The sequence below is a fragment of the Dendrobates tinctorius genome, unplaced genomic scaffold, assembly GCF_039654945.1.
Source record: "Dendrobates tinctorius isolate UK_male_01 unplaced genomic scaffold, ASM3965494v1 ptg000156l, whole genome shotgun sequence".
NCBI lineage: Eukaryota > Metazoa > Chordata > Amphibia > Anura > Dendrobatidae > Dendrobates > Dendrobates tinctorius.
Window position 1 is genome coordinate 1,042,572 of NW_027361823.1, and position 17,513 is coordinate 1,060,084.

Here is a 17,513-nt window from a genome sequence, read left to right on the forward strand (position 1 = left end):
GTATAAACCCTTATTTGTAGAGTGGTCCTTTTTTTCAGACATATGATTTTTTGCGGTAGAGCTAAATTGCTGTCAGCTTTTCCGACTGCTTTGGCACTAAACTGGTTTCCGCCCGCTATCGGGGCGAGGGTGTATGCGGCGGAGGAGGAGCTAACTTGTTTTTTTTACACTTAGTGTCGGCCTCCAGACGGCAGTAGCACACACCCACAGTCTCTGTGTCCCCCAGAGTCTCTGTGTCCCCCAATGAGCGTCTCGGAGAAAGGGATTTTACGGTGAGTACTCACAAAAATCCCTGTATTTGATTTTTTTATTTTTTTTTTTTTTTTTTTATATTTATTTTGATAAATTTGGCTAAATAGATGCAACATTAAAAATACAACTCCTAGCATAGCTAGGCAGATAGAATAATAACTTTTTAGCTCCAGAATCAGAAGTGGTAAGAATGCTGAGCATTATATTGGCCTACAGTCAAGGCATGGAGGGGTAAAATACTGTAGACTTTGCAGAAGTACGGTAATTGAATTTTTCTTTTCTTTAATTGAAAAAGACCGTAAAATTGCCCCAAAATGTCGGCATTGGTAGCTTTATTCCCAGCTGAGTTGGCTGCCTAGTTTGTCCTGCTGTATCAGACATGGTAACGTGTATACCTGAGCACTGTATATTGGGTGTATTCAGTAGATGACAGAGGATCTTTAGAAACACCATCCATATATGGCGCCCCATGTTGGTTGTGCAGTACCAGCACAGACTTCCATATCTAATATTGTGTTAGAAGGTGAATAAAATGTTCTTCCTTTTCTGTTCCCCTAATTGTATTACGTTTCTTTTTCTCACATCCCCATCTTCTCATGCTTCTAGCCTGCTGTCTGATATCCCGAGTGGGTTTCGTAGAGTAACGTGAAATATTAGTGTGGATTACATGTGTTGTACCCATTATGATGCAGTTCAGACTATGGAATAATGGAAAAGAAAGATCTGAAGATAACAGCTAGTTGATACGTTCTCGCAACATATTTCGTTTTTTTTTTCTTTTTGCCCAGTGGATATTCCCCAGTCGTGAATACTGGCAGTGTTATATCTTTTGGGACTTACCGTTGAAACCTCAAGGGAGTGCTGTAGCCGAATGTGAAGGTCTGCTCTATAATCTAGATAAAATGGGAAAAGAATAAAATCCTGCAGAGGAGGAATCGTTCGCTCGAAGCGAGGATCAAAATGCCTGTTGTGTCTGACTATACGGTGCTGTTCGTGGAATGGTTTATGGGAAGTTTTATTTCTGAGTTGCGAAAACAAAGCCTAAGATAAAGCTTTATGGCTGGTGTCTGTGCTGTTCAATTTGCAGCCCATTAAATGCTGTACCTGGTGTGATGAATAGCCCGGCTGGATCAAATGCATCCCATAATTGAATACTTCTCACAACTTTACTCCTATCGCACCCATCTCCGCTTTATTCCATAACGGCATCAAGTATGGTTATCGACCCCTTTCTCGGATGATCCCCAGGTGGCAACCCATAAAATAGTTACAAGCTGGCAGCAATGACAGGAGCAGGAAAGTACTGAAGAACTGAGACCAGGATCAAACTCGAGCGTGGTTAGACATGGGTCAGAGCCAGGCGCCCATAGCAGGAATGAAACGGAAGCCCACAATCAAGGAGCAGGGCAGCAGAAAGCGAGGCGAGTTCGGGAGTGAGCCAGGTCAGAAAAAGAAGAGTGAACATCCGGAATTGGGGAACTAGGGACTAGAGGTCAGGAAGGAGAACCAGCCACCTACAACATGAGCCATATGAAAGCCAAGCATGGCCGCACTGTGCTCACACTCGGGGTGTGGACACTCATACCTTGCCCTTCTACCCTCTTAACGTAGTATCCTATAAAATGTCCTAACAACATGATACAACCGCTAGATAAGTATTACGCAACCCCATCTACCGCTGGATCAAGTTTTTCCTCCATTTTGTTTGTCCGAAGAAAATGAAAGGCAATTTGTAAAAGTATCAAGATGTGACTGCTCTTTCAGTGGCTCCAATAGACGTCTATGTTGAGGACACGGACCAGTGCTACCACCTCTCCATTTTTACAGGTGTAAATTGGCAGTCATCCCCCTCCTCCCAATAACCAAGAGTGTTCCATAGTTGAGACCACCTACTACTTGCACTTATGGCATATTCTATGTAATAGAATAGAGTATCGCCGTGTATTAGGCTATGCTAGTTAGTGTTATTAAGGAAAAGTCTGAAAACAATTACTGTATAGTTTCATATCGCACTGTACAGTGGACAGGTGATTAGTGATGTTGGTGGGCATATTTATAGTAGATCTCCTATACAGTTGGCCAAGGTGAGTTGGCCTTAGAAGGCTTCAGCTAGTCAGCTTTTAATCACGTGATGATACAGACCTAATGGAAAACAGAATAATTAGCTGGGTAGAAAGGCAAAATGAGCAATTGTAACTACACAGTGCTGTATAATATGATGATTGCTATATATTAGGAGGATACAAATTTTGATGGGAGTGCTTGTATAATGGTGAATAAATGTTCTTTTTTTATGGTTGGCGAGTGCCACTTTTCCATCTGCATGGATATATCCAACATTTAAATGTGGATTCCTTTTTTTATACCTTTTGTTTATTCAGTCATGTAAACCAGAGCCTCATGCATATGTCCACGTATCATGGTTTGGTTGCTGTTCTCCTGACCCAAACATGACAGCCTCATCTATGCCTGTGCGGGTCTCAAGTTCGGGTCAGGAGCCCTGCGGGCCAGTCTGTGTGTCGCTTTCCATACTCTGGCTGTGATACATGGATGTCTAAATTCAAGTCCTTTGAGATTTGTGACCCATCTTTATTTTCTACAATAGAATCATAGAATGGTAGTGTTGGAAGGGACCTCCTGGGTCATCTGGTCCAACCCCCTGCTCAAAGCAGGAACTTTAGGGCAATTTCATATTTTTTTTTAATTGAAATTTTGGGCAATTTTGCATTTATGCCTTCTCTACACAGCCACACTACTTCTTCCCATGGCTAACATATAGCCATGGTGCACTGAGATTTATCAATCTGCCCTGATGCCTCTTAATATAACATGCCCATCCAGTGTCTATAGGACATGTATGACAGACATGATATTTGGCACCTAGGAGTCTGATTCCCCATTGCTCCACCGTTGGATGGTCTGTATACAAGTGTATACATAGTCTCTCTATCTATTTATATAGCCTGGGCCCCTGTGACCTCTGGCTTCACGTAGTACAACGTTGGCTTGTAATGTCATTCATTCTTCTCGTGAAGCTCATTATGCAAATGGCTTCATTGTTAATTGATTATCTGAGGATCAGAGGTGACAGTCTAATTTGTGCTGTTTATTCCCCCAACTCTCGTAAATGCCATGTATTAAATTGTTCTGAAAGGGTTATTAATGACCTTACTAATGGAGGTCAGCTCTCTCCTCGCAGGTTGAGGTATGTACTGTAATGTTACACGTCGATGGGTTTCCAGCTTCTTTCTTATACACTTCATGCAATTCAGCATGGTTTTCCATATATTGGCTCTTATGGCATCTGATTGACCCATAAAAAATAGTGAAATTAGTGGGGTCTTTGATGCTCATCTACTACCAAAATGACAATCCCATTCTTGGTGGAGAGCTGGCAGGAAAGCTCAGGAATCTAGTAAATCCTGCAATGTCTAATCCAGGCGTATGGGCTAGTAGCAAGCGATAGGGGTCTCTTAAAGATATATCGCAAATCAGTGATTCATGTGCACAGCCATGTACAGATCCTGTGAAAAAATCGCAGCATGCACTAGTTTTTTGCTTGTGTTGAAGGAGACTTGCCCATTCAAGTCTATGGGTGCGCAAAAAACAAAACCTGATCCAATGCCATGCAGAGCTACAGTATAGCGTTTTTTTTTTTTACATATACATTGCTGTTCTGTTACAGTTGTGGCCAAAAGTATTGACACCCCTGCAATTCTGTCAGATAATACTCAGTTTCTTCCTGAAAATGATTGCAAACACAAATTCTTTGTTATTATTATCTTCATTTAATTTGTCTTAAATGAAAAAACTCAAAAAGAATTGCCCTAAAGCCAAATTGGATATAATTCCACACCAAACATTAAAAAGAGGGTGGACAAAAGTATTGGCACTGTTCGAAAAATCATGTGATGCTTCTCTAATTTGTGTAATTAACAGCACCTATAACTTACCTGTGGCACCTAACAGGTGTTGGCAGCAACTAAATCACACTTGCAGCCAGTTGACATGGATTAAAGTTGACTCAACCTCTGTCCTGTGTCCTTGTGTGTACCACATTGAGCATGGAGAAAAGAAATAAGACCAAAGAACTGTCTGAGGACTTGAGAAACCAAATTGTGAGGAAGCATGAGCAATCTCAAGGCTACAAGTCCATCTCCAAAGACCTGAATGTTCCTGTGTCTACCGTGCCCAGTGTCATCAAGAAGTTTAAAGCCCATGGCACTGTGGCTAACCTCCCTAGATGTGGACGGAAAATAAAAATTGACAAGAGATTTCAACGCAAGATTGTGCGGATGTTGGATAAAGAACCTCGACTAACATCCAAACAAGTTCAAGCTGCCCTGCAGTCCGAGGGTAAAACAGTGTCAACCCGTACTATCCCTCAGCGTCTGAATGAAAAGGGACTGTATGGTAGGAGACCCAGGAAGACCCCACTTCTTACCCCGAGACATAAAAAAAACCAGGCTGGTGTTTGCCAAAACTTGCCTAAAACGTTTTGGAAGAATGTTCTCTGGAAAGATGAGACAAAAGTAGAGCGTTTTTGGGCAAAGGCATCAACATAGAGTTTACAGGAGAAAAAAAGAGGCATTCAAAGAAAAGAACACTGTCCCTACAGTCAAACATGGCGGAGGTTCCCTGATGTTTTGGCGTTGCTTTGCTGCTTCTGGCACTGGACTGCTTGACCGTGTGCATGGCATTATGAAGTCTGAAGACTACCAACAAATTTTGCAGCATAATGTAGGGCCCAGTGTGAGAAAGCTGGGTCTCCCTCAGAGGTCATGGGTCTTCCAGCAGGACAATGACCCAAAACACACTTCAAAAAGCACTAGAAAATGGTTTGAGAGAAAGCACTGGAGACTTCTAAGGTGGCCAGCAATGAGTCCAGACCTGAATCCCATAGAACACCTGTGGAGAGATCTGAAAATGGCAGTTTGGATAAGGCACCCTTCAAATATCAGGGACCTGGAGCAGTTTGCCAAAGAGGAATGGTCTAAAATTCCAGCAGAGCATTGTAAGAAACTCATTGATGATTACCGGAAGCGGCTGGTCGCAGTTATTTTGGCTAAAGGTTGTGCAACCAAGTATTAGGCTGAGGGTGCCAATACTTTTGTCTGGCCCATTTCTGGAGTTTTGTGTGAAATGATCAATGTTTTGCTTTTTGCTTCATTCTCTTTTGTGTTTTTTCATTTAAGACAAATTAAATGAAGATAATACCAAAGAATTTGTGACTGCAATCATTTTCAGGAAGAAACTGAGTATTATCTCACAGAATTGCAGGGGTGTCAATACTTTTGGCCACAACTGTATTATATGGATATGGGTAAGTATGTTTGATATCACTGCTCAGTGGTTTTAATGTTACAGTTGATCGGTGCGTGAGTGTGTTTATATACAGTGGTGTGAAAGTGTTTTCCCCTTCCTGATTCCATATTCTTTTGCATGTTTGTCACACTTAAATGTTTCAGATCATAGAAAGGTAGAGTTGGAAGGGACCTCCTGGGCCATCTGGTCCAACCCCCTGCTCAAAGCAGGATTCGCTAAATCATCCCAGACAGATGTCTGTCCAGCCTCTGTTTGAAGACTTCTATTGAAGGAGAACTCACCACCTCTCATGGCAGCCTGTTCCACTCACGAGATCACCAAACAAATGTAAATATTAGACAAAGATAACACAAGTATAAATGAAGGTCCATTATTAAGGGAAAAAGAAGTCCAAACCTACAGGGCCCTGTGTGAAAAAAGTGATTGCCCCCTAGACCGTCACCTAATAACTGGTTGGGCCGCCCTTAGCAGTAACAGCCACAATCAAGCATTTGCGATAACTGGCAATGAGTCTTTTACAACGCTTTGGAGGAATTTTGTCCCACTCATCCTTGCAGAATTGTTGTTGTTCAGCCACATTGGAGGGTTTCCGAGCATGAACCGCCTTTTTAGAATAGGAAATCAGAAAGGGGGGGCAAACACTTTTCACACCACTGTGTGTACTGGCTTAGTAATTAGTTGTATGTCTGGTCAGTGTTTTAGATTATTTTAATGTGAGCGCCTTCCTAGAAAATCTTTACTTTTCTTTCACATTGTAAACCACATTGACTTGTAAGTGCCGGTTAACCACAAGTCATAAGCCAGCTAATGATGCACAATACTTCTAGCTGCAAGCTCATCTTCATAACAAGATGCCCTAATTGATGTTGGAATAATTGTGCCTTTCCACTGGACTTGTAGAATCAGTATAAAGCCTTCAAGTGTCCATTACACAATGAGTGTGGCAGGAAGGTGAGCTTCCGTGAAGGCAGCACAGCATGATCCGCGTATTCACAAGACATTGGTTGCTTTTTTTTTTTTTACACCTTTTACCAACAGCTGTGACATTCTGTGCAGTGATTGTCAGCCTGCTACATGGTGGAGTTCTCAGATAGCCCTTAGATCCATCTGCTGATTTGACGTTACGTTCAGCGTCTCCTAGCTTATTGCAGTGCTCGGAAGGCCGTACATGTCAGGTCCTTAGCTTCTAGAAAAAGAGACGTGAATATGGAATCCCAGTTCTTGGGATTAATGAGACTCTCCGCTGTCAAGCAATCGCCAGAATATTATGGCAGTTCCTATCAACATGATAAATGAATAAATTGCAAAAAACCCCAGTGCTTTATCATGACCATTTCCAATTGGTAGCGCACCGGAAGCATCATGGATATAATTATGATGGTAATGGCAGAATAGAGCTGAGAAGGAGGTTATCAGACCAATGATTTCTTTCGGGAACCATGTTATTTCAGATCTTAAATGCAGTATGGACATAATATTCTGTCTCTTTCTTTGTACTTCATGCATTTGACATCATAGTGGCATGCATGAATGTGATGGTGATCGCTGTTCATGGGGGAGATAATGGCACACCATTCACGTGTTGCATCGGTATTAATAAGCCTCCACATAGCTCCCCTAGATAAGCTAGCGTATTACAGAAACTATAATGGTAGTACATTTGTTGGAGCATTTATTGGGGGTTGAGTTCAATTCTAAAGCTGGCCATACACACGAGATTCATCTTTCCAGTCTCCTCCGTACACAAGGGTTCTTATCAGAACGTTCATGTGTTTTCTCCAGTGAGATAGGCGAAAGCTGGTCTATCTCCCAGAAAATAAAAGGATCAGCCATTTAAATTCCAACAGACTGGTACTTCTTTCCCCTGCGATCATCTGTCAAGGTACTGTCACACTTAGCGATGTACCAGCGATCCTGACCAGCGATATGACGCGGTCAGGATCGCTGGTACATCGCTAAGTGGTCGCTAGTGAGCTGCCACACAGGCAGATCTCACCAGCGACATCGCAGGGGACGGGGATCGCTACTTACCTGTCACACCAGGCGATCCTGCGTCCTCCCGCCCGGCTCCACGCGTCGCTCGTCGTCACAGCAGGAAGCGCCACAGGAAGCTGACGACGAGAAACAGTCCTGAAAGTTCTCGCTCGATCAGCGATAAGCAGCGGGGGAGCCGGTCGGAGGTAAGTATCAGACATAGCGATATCGCTAGCAATATCGCTATAACGTCACTAGTTATAGCGATATTGCTAGCGATATCTCTTAGTGTGACAGGCCCTTCAGAGGAGAGTATGGAGGCCCTCATCTATATCAGATGGTCAGCTGAAATTATTATAGAATCATAGAATGTTAGAGTTGGAAGGGACCTCCAGGGTCATCGTGTCCAACCGTCTGCTCAATGCAGAATTCACTAAACCATCTCAGACAGATGTCTGTCAAGCCTCTGTTTGAAGACTTCCATTGAATTAGAACTCACTACCTTTCGTGGCAGCCTGTTCCACTCATTCCTCACTGAGATTGGATACGGCTAACTTTTATCTGTTCTGTATGTGGACCTTTAAAAGAAATCAGTCTATATGGGCATGCAGGTCATAGAAAGTTGAATAAAATGATACCTTGATATCTGTGATCCAATGTTCTATTGCAAAGAAATTCACATTTTTCTTAATATGTAAATTAGCTGGTAAGATCTATGGACTGGACATAGATCTCCTACAGAGTCTACCTCCAGAGCTTATTGTGAATGAAAGGGGCATTACCAGTGGGAGACATGTAATGACTGACAGTCTTCTTGCCTTATCTCACTGCAGAGCTGTGCATTAATAAAGAAAACACTTTGTAAAAAAAGTTAATCATATCATTCAGCAAATGTCTCAACTTACTGTGTAAATATACTTTGTAAAAACACCCCAAACCTTTACTGTATTTTTCGGACTATAAGACGCACTTTTTCCTCCAAAAATGTGGAGGAAAATGGGAGGTGCGTCTTTTAGTCTGGATGTCCCTAATCCTGCTGTGGGGGGAGAGGCATCGGCGGAGTAGCGGGTCACAGAAGGCAGGAGCTGGCTGCTACTAAAGAGAAAAGAATATTCACTCCATTCTACACCCATGTGTGTGGAAAGGAGTGAATATTCATTTCCCTTTTATAGCGAGCATAGTGTTAGTCGCAGCAGCCGGCTTCTTGCAACTACCAGCATTCGAGTGTGCCTGCTTCGGCAATGAATATTTACTACATTCCACTCCCTTAGGCGTGGAATGCAATGAATATTCCTTCTCTTTAGTAGTGGCACATGTGAAAGCCCAGCAGCTGTAGGAACCTGGTGGCTGCGGCTGACACTGTGCTCACCAAAGAGCAATGAATACTTACTGCACTCCACACACATCGTCCCGGCATGGAGAACAGTGAGTATCCCAGCAGCTGTCCTCGGCGGCTTGTAAGCAGCGCATGATGTTACTGCCATGCACTGCTTACAAGCATAAAGCAGCTGCTGGCACAGGAGCAGGGTGCTGGGATGGCATGCAGGGAAGGTACGAATGTTTTTTTTTTTGTTTGTTTTTTTTCTGCTTGGGGCCATGTTTACCAGGATGGGGGTGGGGGCCAATTATACCAGGATAAGGATGGGGCCATGCGTACCATCATAGGGATGGGGCCATGCATGCCAGGACGGAGATGGGGTGTCTGCATACCAGGATAGAGATAATGGAGCCATGCATACCAGGATGGGAGACACTAAGTACAGAATTTTTTGCTTCAAATTTTTTTCCTAATTTATTCCTCTAAAACCTAGGTGCGTCTTATGGTCCGGTGCATCTTATAGTCTGAAAAATACGGTATATGCGGTTTATGCCTTTACTAAAGAATTGTCAGCGTTGTACTCAGTATTGTTATTGTCACTTTTAGGTTTATGTGGCTTGTCAGTCCATGCTGATTGTCATTGTGGGAGCCATACCTGAATATCATATTGACATACAAGAGGCATCTGCTGATACAGATGTAATAAAGCATGTTCATTTTACTGACAATTTCACTTCCATAGTATCAGAGGCAAGTATTCATTATTCTATGTTTCATATTTTGATTAGTATAGCTAATAACTTTTTTATTATTTCTCCAGCTTGTGTTTTGCAGGACACTACATAAAGCATTAAAAAATGCAAAAAATAATTTTGAGTGACATTGTGAAAAAACAACCCACAATACACTATTGCTTTAGGCTGTGTGCACACGCTGCGGATTAGGTGCGGATTCATCCTCGAGGATTTTGTAAAATCCGCAGGTGAAACCGCAGGTCAAAAGACCTGCGGTTTTACCTGCGGATTGCTCTGCGGTTTTGCCCTGCGGTTTTTCATCTCCTCAAATGGAGGAGATGGCAAACCGCAGCAGAATCCGCAGAAAGAATTGACATGTCAATTCTTTCTGCGGATTGAAAACCGCAGATAATCCGCGTGGAAAATTCCGCACTGTCTGCACTGTGGTTTTTGATTCCCATAGGGAATCATGGTACTGTACACCGCAGCAAAAACTGCTGCGGGTCCGCAGCGGCCAAAACCGCTGCGGAACCGCAGCAAAATCCGCAGCGTGTGCACACAGCCTTAACCCCTTGCCAACACATGACATATGGTTAAGTCAAATGTTAGCTCCCTCACTGTGATGTGGGCTCAGGAACTGAGCCCATATATTTCCCAGCAGATGATGACTGTGATATTCAGCCATTATGTGCCTGATGATTCCCGGAGTACCGAGGAACACCAATATGGTGGACATATGGGACTTTTATTTGCCTCTGACTGCTGTGGCGACTCACAATTTTATCAGGGGGACGAACAGTTGCACCATTTAAATGCCCCTGTCAGATATTGCTGGGGCATTTATATGGTGACAGCAGTTATAGGAGCTAGCTCGGGTTGCTGCTGTTAGGAGCAAGTGCTGACTGTATAACACAGCTGGCAGCATCTAACAGAATTCTAGATGCACTACCTGACTTCTGGGATTTCTGGGCTTAGTTTTGCTTATTTTATGAGAGTCAGTGACCTGTTTTGAGATGTGATTTTTGAGTAAAGGAGATGGCGGAGAACCGGCGCAGATTGAGAGCTTGATAGTGTAAGGCACAAGGTCCTTTATTAGCACAGAGTAAATTAAATTCATGCTTGGGATTTGTCCAAAATGTTTACATTTTCTTTTTATAGTGGCACTTAATTCAGCATGACGCATACAAGGTCAATCTGGCATCTTCATTACTCTTTGCCGGGCTGCTCATTGGGAACCTTTTATTTGGACCTTTGTCAGATAAACTAGGAAGGAGACCGGTATATTTAACAGGTAGGTTAAATATATATATATGCTAGTATATTTTTTGCTTTTTACTTCTCAAATGTTCCAGGAGCAAATATTAATGCCAAAGCCCCAAAAGCAGGGGTAACTATTACTCTGCACTTCCAAAATCAGTGTGCCACTGATGCAATACACAAGGCTAATATCTAATTGAGTGGAGATCAGCTTTTATTAAATGACCTCACACAAGGGGTAAATAACCTGTTCGAGGTGTGATGGACATACCATAGTCGGCATAGTCTGCATTCTTCCTAAACATTTGAGCGTGTAGTTATAAAAAAAAAAAAAAAAAATCTCTGCCGGGGCACCCGTCCATAGGTGCACTTTGACATAGGTTTGACTACCAGACAGTTTAAGGAACCCAACCATATTGTCCTCCCTCTCCAAAATTGCTCAACTCCACTTATAGTTGCTTATGTTGTGGCCTCTGCTGTACTCTTGTCGTCTCAGTGGAACTGCCAGTGGAGGCCAAAGAACATGAGAACATGGCCAAATTCACTCGCTTGGATCCCTTATTATTGAGATTTTGATAGTAATCTTTATAACTTTCTGCTGTATATTTTTATGTGCTTCTGAAGCGGCTGTCTAATGTCAAGCTGGGCAACCAATCATTAACATGATTCAGGGTTTATGGACTTGGGTATTCATTTTATGATTTGGTTATGCTGCTTTCTTTTTCTTTCCAGGACTCTGTTTTGATGTTATTTTTGGGTACCTAACGGCCCTGGCTCCGAGCTATGAAATGTTCGCTTTTTCACGATTATTCGTTGGTATAATGAATGGGGGTATGGCCCTGGTATCTTTTGTATTAACACAAGAATATGTTGGAAAATCCTACTGGGCATTGACAGGTAGGTTGACTCCTCAACTAATTGATGTCATGTAAACATACATTTAGTGTAATCTGTCAGTGTTTTTGTCTTTCACCCCTTGACGCACTATTGAACTTTACAGTTCCTTCAAATATACATAATAGCATGGTGATGATCGAGGGGGCAAAAAGCTGTGTATGAACTATCACCATGGAATCCCTGCAGTGTCTGTCTCCTGCTGTAACAACCTGGAATGGAGATAACGTAAAGGGAAGATGCTGCAATTTTTAGGCTACGTGCACACGTTGCGGAATTGCAGCGGGAATTCCGCAGCTCCCTGCCGCGGGAATTCCGCAACTCCCTGCCGCGGGAATTCCGCAACTCCCTGCCGCGGGAATTCCGCAACTCCCTGCCGCGGGAATTCCGCAACTCCCTGCCGCGGGAATTCCGCAACTCCCTGCCGCGGGAATTCCGCAACTCCCTGCCGCGGGAATTCCGCAACTCCCTGCCGCGGGAATTACGTTAGAATTCCGCATGCGTAATTTCCGCGTATGTCCCGCGATAAACTAGCGTTTTGCAAGCGTAATTAGCTTGCAGAATGCTAGCGTTTTCCAAGCGATTTGTAGCATCGCTTGAAAAACTGATTGCCAGGTTGGTCACACTCGTCAAACATAGTGTTTGACGAGTGTGACCAACTTTTTACTATTGAGGCTGCCTATGCGGCATCAGTAGTAAAAAGGTATAAAGTTAAAAATAATACAAAAAAAATTTGTGTTATTCTCACCTGCCGGCGTCCCACGCAGCGTTCCCGATCCTTGTGATGCTCCCGGCAGGTCCCGTTCCCAGCAATGCCTTGCGACAATGACCTTTGACGGTATCGCGAGACCACGACTTCATCAAAGGTCATTGCTGCAAGGCGTCACTGGGAACGGGAGTTGGCAAGAGCATCGCTGAGGCCTGGGAACGCAGCGAGGGATGCCGGAAGGTGAGTATCACGTTTTGTTTTTTTTTTAATTAATTTTTACCGGGTATATTGTAAACCCAGGGCCTGGAGGAAAGTCTTCTCCCCTCCAGAGCCTGGGTAACATCGTCACATTTTCCGCTTACTTTGCGCATGTTGGGCATAGCCACATGCGGAAAATAAGCGGAACAATGCATTCCTATGTGTGCGGAATCCCCACGATTCCGCACAAAGAATAAGCATGCTGCGTATTTTTCCGTGATGCAATTTTGCCACAGAAAAATATGCAGCATTAGCACAGCATGTGCAGAATGCCATTGAATTCAATGGGCTGCTTATTTTATGCGTTTTCGCCTCGTTTTCACGGCAAAAAAAACGCGGCAAATACGCATAAAAGCCGCAGGAATTCTGGATGTGTGCACACAGCCTCATATTAGTATTAATAATTGAGTTATATATCAATAATTATTTTAAAGCACCACTCCATTGTTTTTTTTGTTTGTTTTTTTAATTGCACCGCTGGAGTGTTGTTTTCAATGTTATTCTCCTGCCTCCTATCTGATACTCACCTGCCGCTACTTTCATCCGTTTCCAGCGTCACTACCATTGGTCTCCGGTGAAAAGTTACCTACCCACAGCTCCAGTGTTTCGTGGGGCGGCACGGAGGTCACTTTTCAATACAAGTGTAGGAGAGCCTTGTTCTGGCCTTGTTCTGGCTCTCTTAGACTTGTATCGAGAGCGTGTGACGTAGCTTCTGACTTCCAGCCAGTCAGAAGCTACTGTCACAAGATAGCGCTGGGGGATCGGAGCGGTACTAAAAAATCTGTTAAGATGCCGGATGGGGGTAGGTGGCTTATATTTAAAGCACCACTCCAGCGCTGAAAAGCAAACAAACCTCTGGAATGGTGCTTTGATACAAAATTATTTTTTTACTTCAGTCACTGGGGGTTGCCATTTGCATTTGGGGGTGTGTAAGTGTCTGAGCACACTTGCAAGAAACTCCCACATCAATACCCGGCACTGCTGCCGGCACTCAGATCGTAGCGTTCAGCTGCATGTATTTCTATGCAGCAGAGCGCTCCAGTCCCGAGTGCCGGTGGCAGTGCTGGGTGTTGATGTGCGAGACCCGTGCTCGCACGTCTGACCCTGGCCTTATACAACACATACCCTGGACACAAGAGCCTGTAGTCGCAGTACGACTGCATCTCTTGTTTTTAGGCTGCTCCTCCTGCCTCTAGCTGTGACCTAAGCATGCTCTCTGGGCTTTTCAGGTCACAGCTGTGGGAGGAGATTGTGGCCTTTTTGTTGTAGCGCGCAGCATATGCTGTGGGCTTCACTTTCCCCCTGTCATCGCACACACTGCTCAGTGCGTGCGATGACATGAGCTGTTGGGGAGAGAAGGTCTTGGTGCGTTGAGTATCGATGGCAGGGAGAGTTGATTGGCATTATACTGTGGGACTACAGTGGAGTTGCATAAGTTTTTTTATTTTTTTTTATTTTTCTAAAATAAATTGGTGAACCAGGAAATGTGTCGGAGAGAGTTTTTTTTTTTTTAAATACAATTTATTTTTCTGCCTTTTCGTGCTTTTCTTTTATTACTGGGTTAGTAATGGGGCAGTCTGATAGATGTCTCTCCAATGTAAACCCCAGGTCGTGATGCCAGCTGTTACTACCATTACTACCATTACAACGATTGCTACCGGGGTGATCGGGAAGAGTCAGGTAAATTGCCAGAATTTGCGCATCTAATGTGATGCGCCAATTGTGGGGTGCTTGTGGGCTGAGAAAGGTCCATGATTACTGGGCCTTCCGAGCCTGATAATAAAAGCCCCCAGCTGTCTGCTTTACCTTGGCTGGTTACCAATAATGGGGGAGAAGGGACCACACATAATTTTTCATTTATTATGGTGAACCAGGCTAAATACCCTTTAGTGCCAATTGAATGGCACTAAAGGGTGAAACTTCATTATACATTGGGGGCCTGTGAAATTGTATAATTACAAGACAGTTATCTGTTCTGTCTAATTATGCTACTGCTCCGTCTACTTGTATGGCAGCAGTGGTGTAATACGTGACCCCGCTCCATCAATTTCTATGGGAGCAGTGGTGTAATGCGTGACTGATAAATATGCTTATTTTGTTTATTTATTCAGGACCTTTTACCTGATGTGATACTCCAAAGAAAATGTCACAATGTTTCTTATAAAAACTGTAGTGATTTATTGGATTGTCCACCAAAATTAATCATTGCAGCAAAACATAAAATAGGTGAAATAGTTCAAAGAGATTGTCCATTTGTCCATATCAAAGTTTGTTACCCATCTTTCTTGGATCCTGAGTGGTAGTTTGTGTCTGGCTCCGTCAATAGCATAATTGAAGTCCATGAGGAAGCCCGTGGTTAACTTACATATCAGCTGTGCAGCGTACAACCTCCGCCTGGTGTCAGTGTAAAGTGAAGCCCCCCTGTCTGTGAGTCAAGTGGTTATATACATCCACATACCACACGTTTTCTATATATGACGTTAACATCTACCCTGAGATAAATGTACAGAAATAACACATTTAATGTCAGCTAAACCTTCCATGGGCAATGTACTCAGTACAGAATTGAGAATAAGAAGACTCAATCACCATAATAAATTTTTAAGTGACATTTCTGTGGGAGCAGTAGTGCAATGTGTGACCACGCTCACACATTACACCATTGCTCCCATCGAAATGGACGGAAGCGGGGTCACACATTACAACACTGCTTCCATAGAAGTAGACTGTGCGCAGTCACGTATTATACCACTTCTCCCTTAGAAATATTTGACCCCGCTCTGTCCACTTCTATGAAAGCAGTAGTGTAATTTGTGACCTCACTCTGTCCACTTCTATGTGAGAAGTAGTGTAATTTGTGACCTCGCTCTGTCCACTTCTACGGGAGCAGTAGTGTAATGTGTGACCCCGCTCTGTCCACTTCTTTGGGAGGAGTGGTGTAATGTGTGACCCTGGTCTGTCCACTATATTACTTCTCTCATAGAAATAGAGAGAGAGGAGGTCACACATTACACCACTGTTCCCATGGAAGTGGACTGAGCAGGATCACACATGACACCACAAATCCCATAGAAGTGGACTGAGTGGGGTCCCACATTACATACATTACAGCACGTGATACACTCCACGTATCTAACCCCAACTTATAATACAGCGAGCAGCACTAGCTAACGGAATCACCCCTGCTGGCCGTCCTTGTCGGTATCTCTTTGCAGTCCCCAACAAAATGGCTCCTCACTGTGATCCTAAACTTCATCCATTTACCATTTGCAAATGCCCAGAAGGGGAGGAGAAGAGGAGTGACCTCACATGCAGCAGACCCCGCCCACATTTACTGCAGTTGTAATGTGAGCCAGTTGTACACTAGCATGTACAACTAGCGTCATGGCAAATTTCAGCAACTGCTCCCCCTAGTCTTTAAAAGAGGAAATATCAAACTTTTTAAAATTATTTTTCATATTTTACTTCATTAAAAACAAATGCTATTTCTTTTTAGAAAATTAAAATCTTAATACTTTGCAAAAATTAATTTTTATGGCACCTTCCCTTGAAGTCTTGGTCATTTAACCCACAACATCAGGGGTTTCCAGTCGGTAGCTCAGGAGCCAGATATGGCACATGGGACCATGATGTGTCACTCATAGGTCTCTGCCAGCTGCATTAGCACCAGGTCTAGCAAAGAGCCATGAAGAGCAGGAGTCCAGATGGTGACTCATGAGTAGCCTGCATAAAATATTGGCCTTGGGAGGGGAGAGTTAAATGACGTGCCTAACTAGAGTTGGGATGATGCTGCCACATAGAGGAGGTCCTTGAAGCTGGATGTGACAGTGTGGTGGGAGTCCTTGATGCAAGAATACTGAATGGGAGTAAGGTGGGAACCCCTGGATGTAAAGATACTGCCTTGGTGGGATGTCTCTTCAGAAGCTCTGGCTGTGGTCATAACAATAATGGGGGCTCTGGATGTCACTGCTCTGTGGAGGAAGGCAAGAGCTGGATATTACTACTTGGGAGGGCTGCATGTAAGAAAGGTTGGGGACCTCAGCGTTATATACAGTAGTCAATCATGACTATTGTTCTAGAAAAAGGGGAAACGCTCTCTGTAGCCTTATCGACTCCACAAGCTGCTGATGGGTTGCGGTAAGAGCCAGACTCCTGACAATTTTCTCCAGGTCTGCCACTCTGCTACCCCATTGATAGGATACTTGTCCCCATTAGGCTGATGGCATTATACACTTTAATACCGCACTGCAGAAAAGTATTTCAGTGTTTTATGTTAATGTCTTAGAAGTTAATGTTCCCAAGTGGGACCTCAATAAAAAGTTCTGATAAAAATTCTGCTGGCTGAAGCAGTCGGCTCCTTGCCGACTCAGTTGGGCCTCTACAGTGTAGCGGGACAGTATAGGATCGCTGTACAATGCTTGATGTGAAGCCGCCTCTTCCCATGGGCATTTACTACCTATCTTTGTGGGTCTTATTGTTATATTGGCTTTGTAGCTACACATGATTATTGCTTGCACCAATTTCCACTTTCTCCGTGATGACTTCCTCTCATTCTTGCCTCCATTTTTAGGTTCTTTAACTAACCTAGCCTTTGCTGTTGGTATAGCTCTTTATGCGTTGCTGGGCTATTACATCAGGAACTGGAGGATACTTGCATTTGTAGCCAACTCTCCAGGAGTTCTATTTTTTCTACTTTCATTGTAAGTTTGTTATTGTACGATCCCTTAAATTTCTCATGTTGCATGCACTGACTGTATAACCATTGTGCCTGTGTATGAGTCCTGTATAGCTT

The 17,513-nt window shown here is 43.5% G+C and overlaps 1 protein-coding gene across 6 annotated transcripts in view; it reads left to right on the plus strand.

The window, feature by feature from the left end:
- Positions 1 to 17,513, plus strand: part of LOC141051266 (solute carrier family 22 member 15-like) — a 353,709-nt gene that overhangs the window by 83,785 nt on the left and 252,411 nt on the right. For 5 of the 6 annotated variants that reach the window (XR_012220613.1, XM_073548125.1, XM_073548124.1 and 2 more), the window contains exons 2-5: positions 9,476 to 9,619; positions 10,762 to 10,894; positions 11,593 to 11,757; positions 17,292 to 17,421. Coding sequence is in view for 5 of the 6 variants with exons in the window: in XM_073548124.1 (XP_073404225.1) it covers positions 9,476 to 9,619; positions 10,762 to 10,894; positions 11,593 to 11,757; positions 17,292 to 17,421 (572 nt within the window). In the remaining variant the exon portion in view is untranslated. The remainder of the gene's footprint in view (positions 1 to 9,475; positions 9,620 to 10,761; positions 10,895 to 11,592; positions 11,758 to 17,291; positions 17,422 to 17,513) is intronic. The other variant, XM_073548126.1, reaches the window with a different exon arrangement.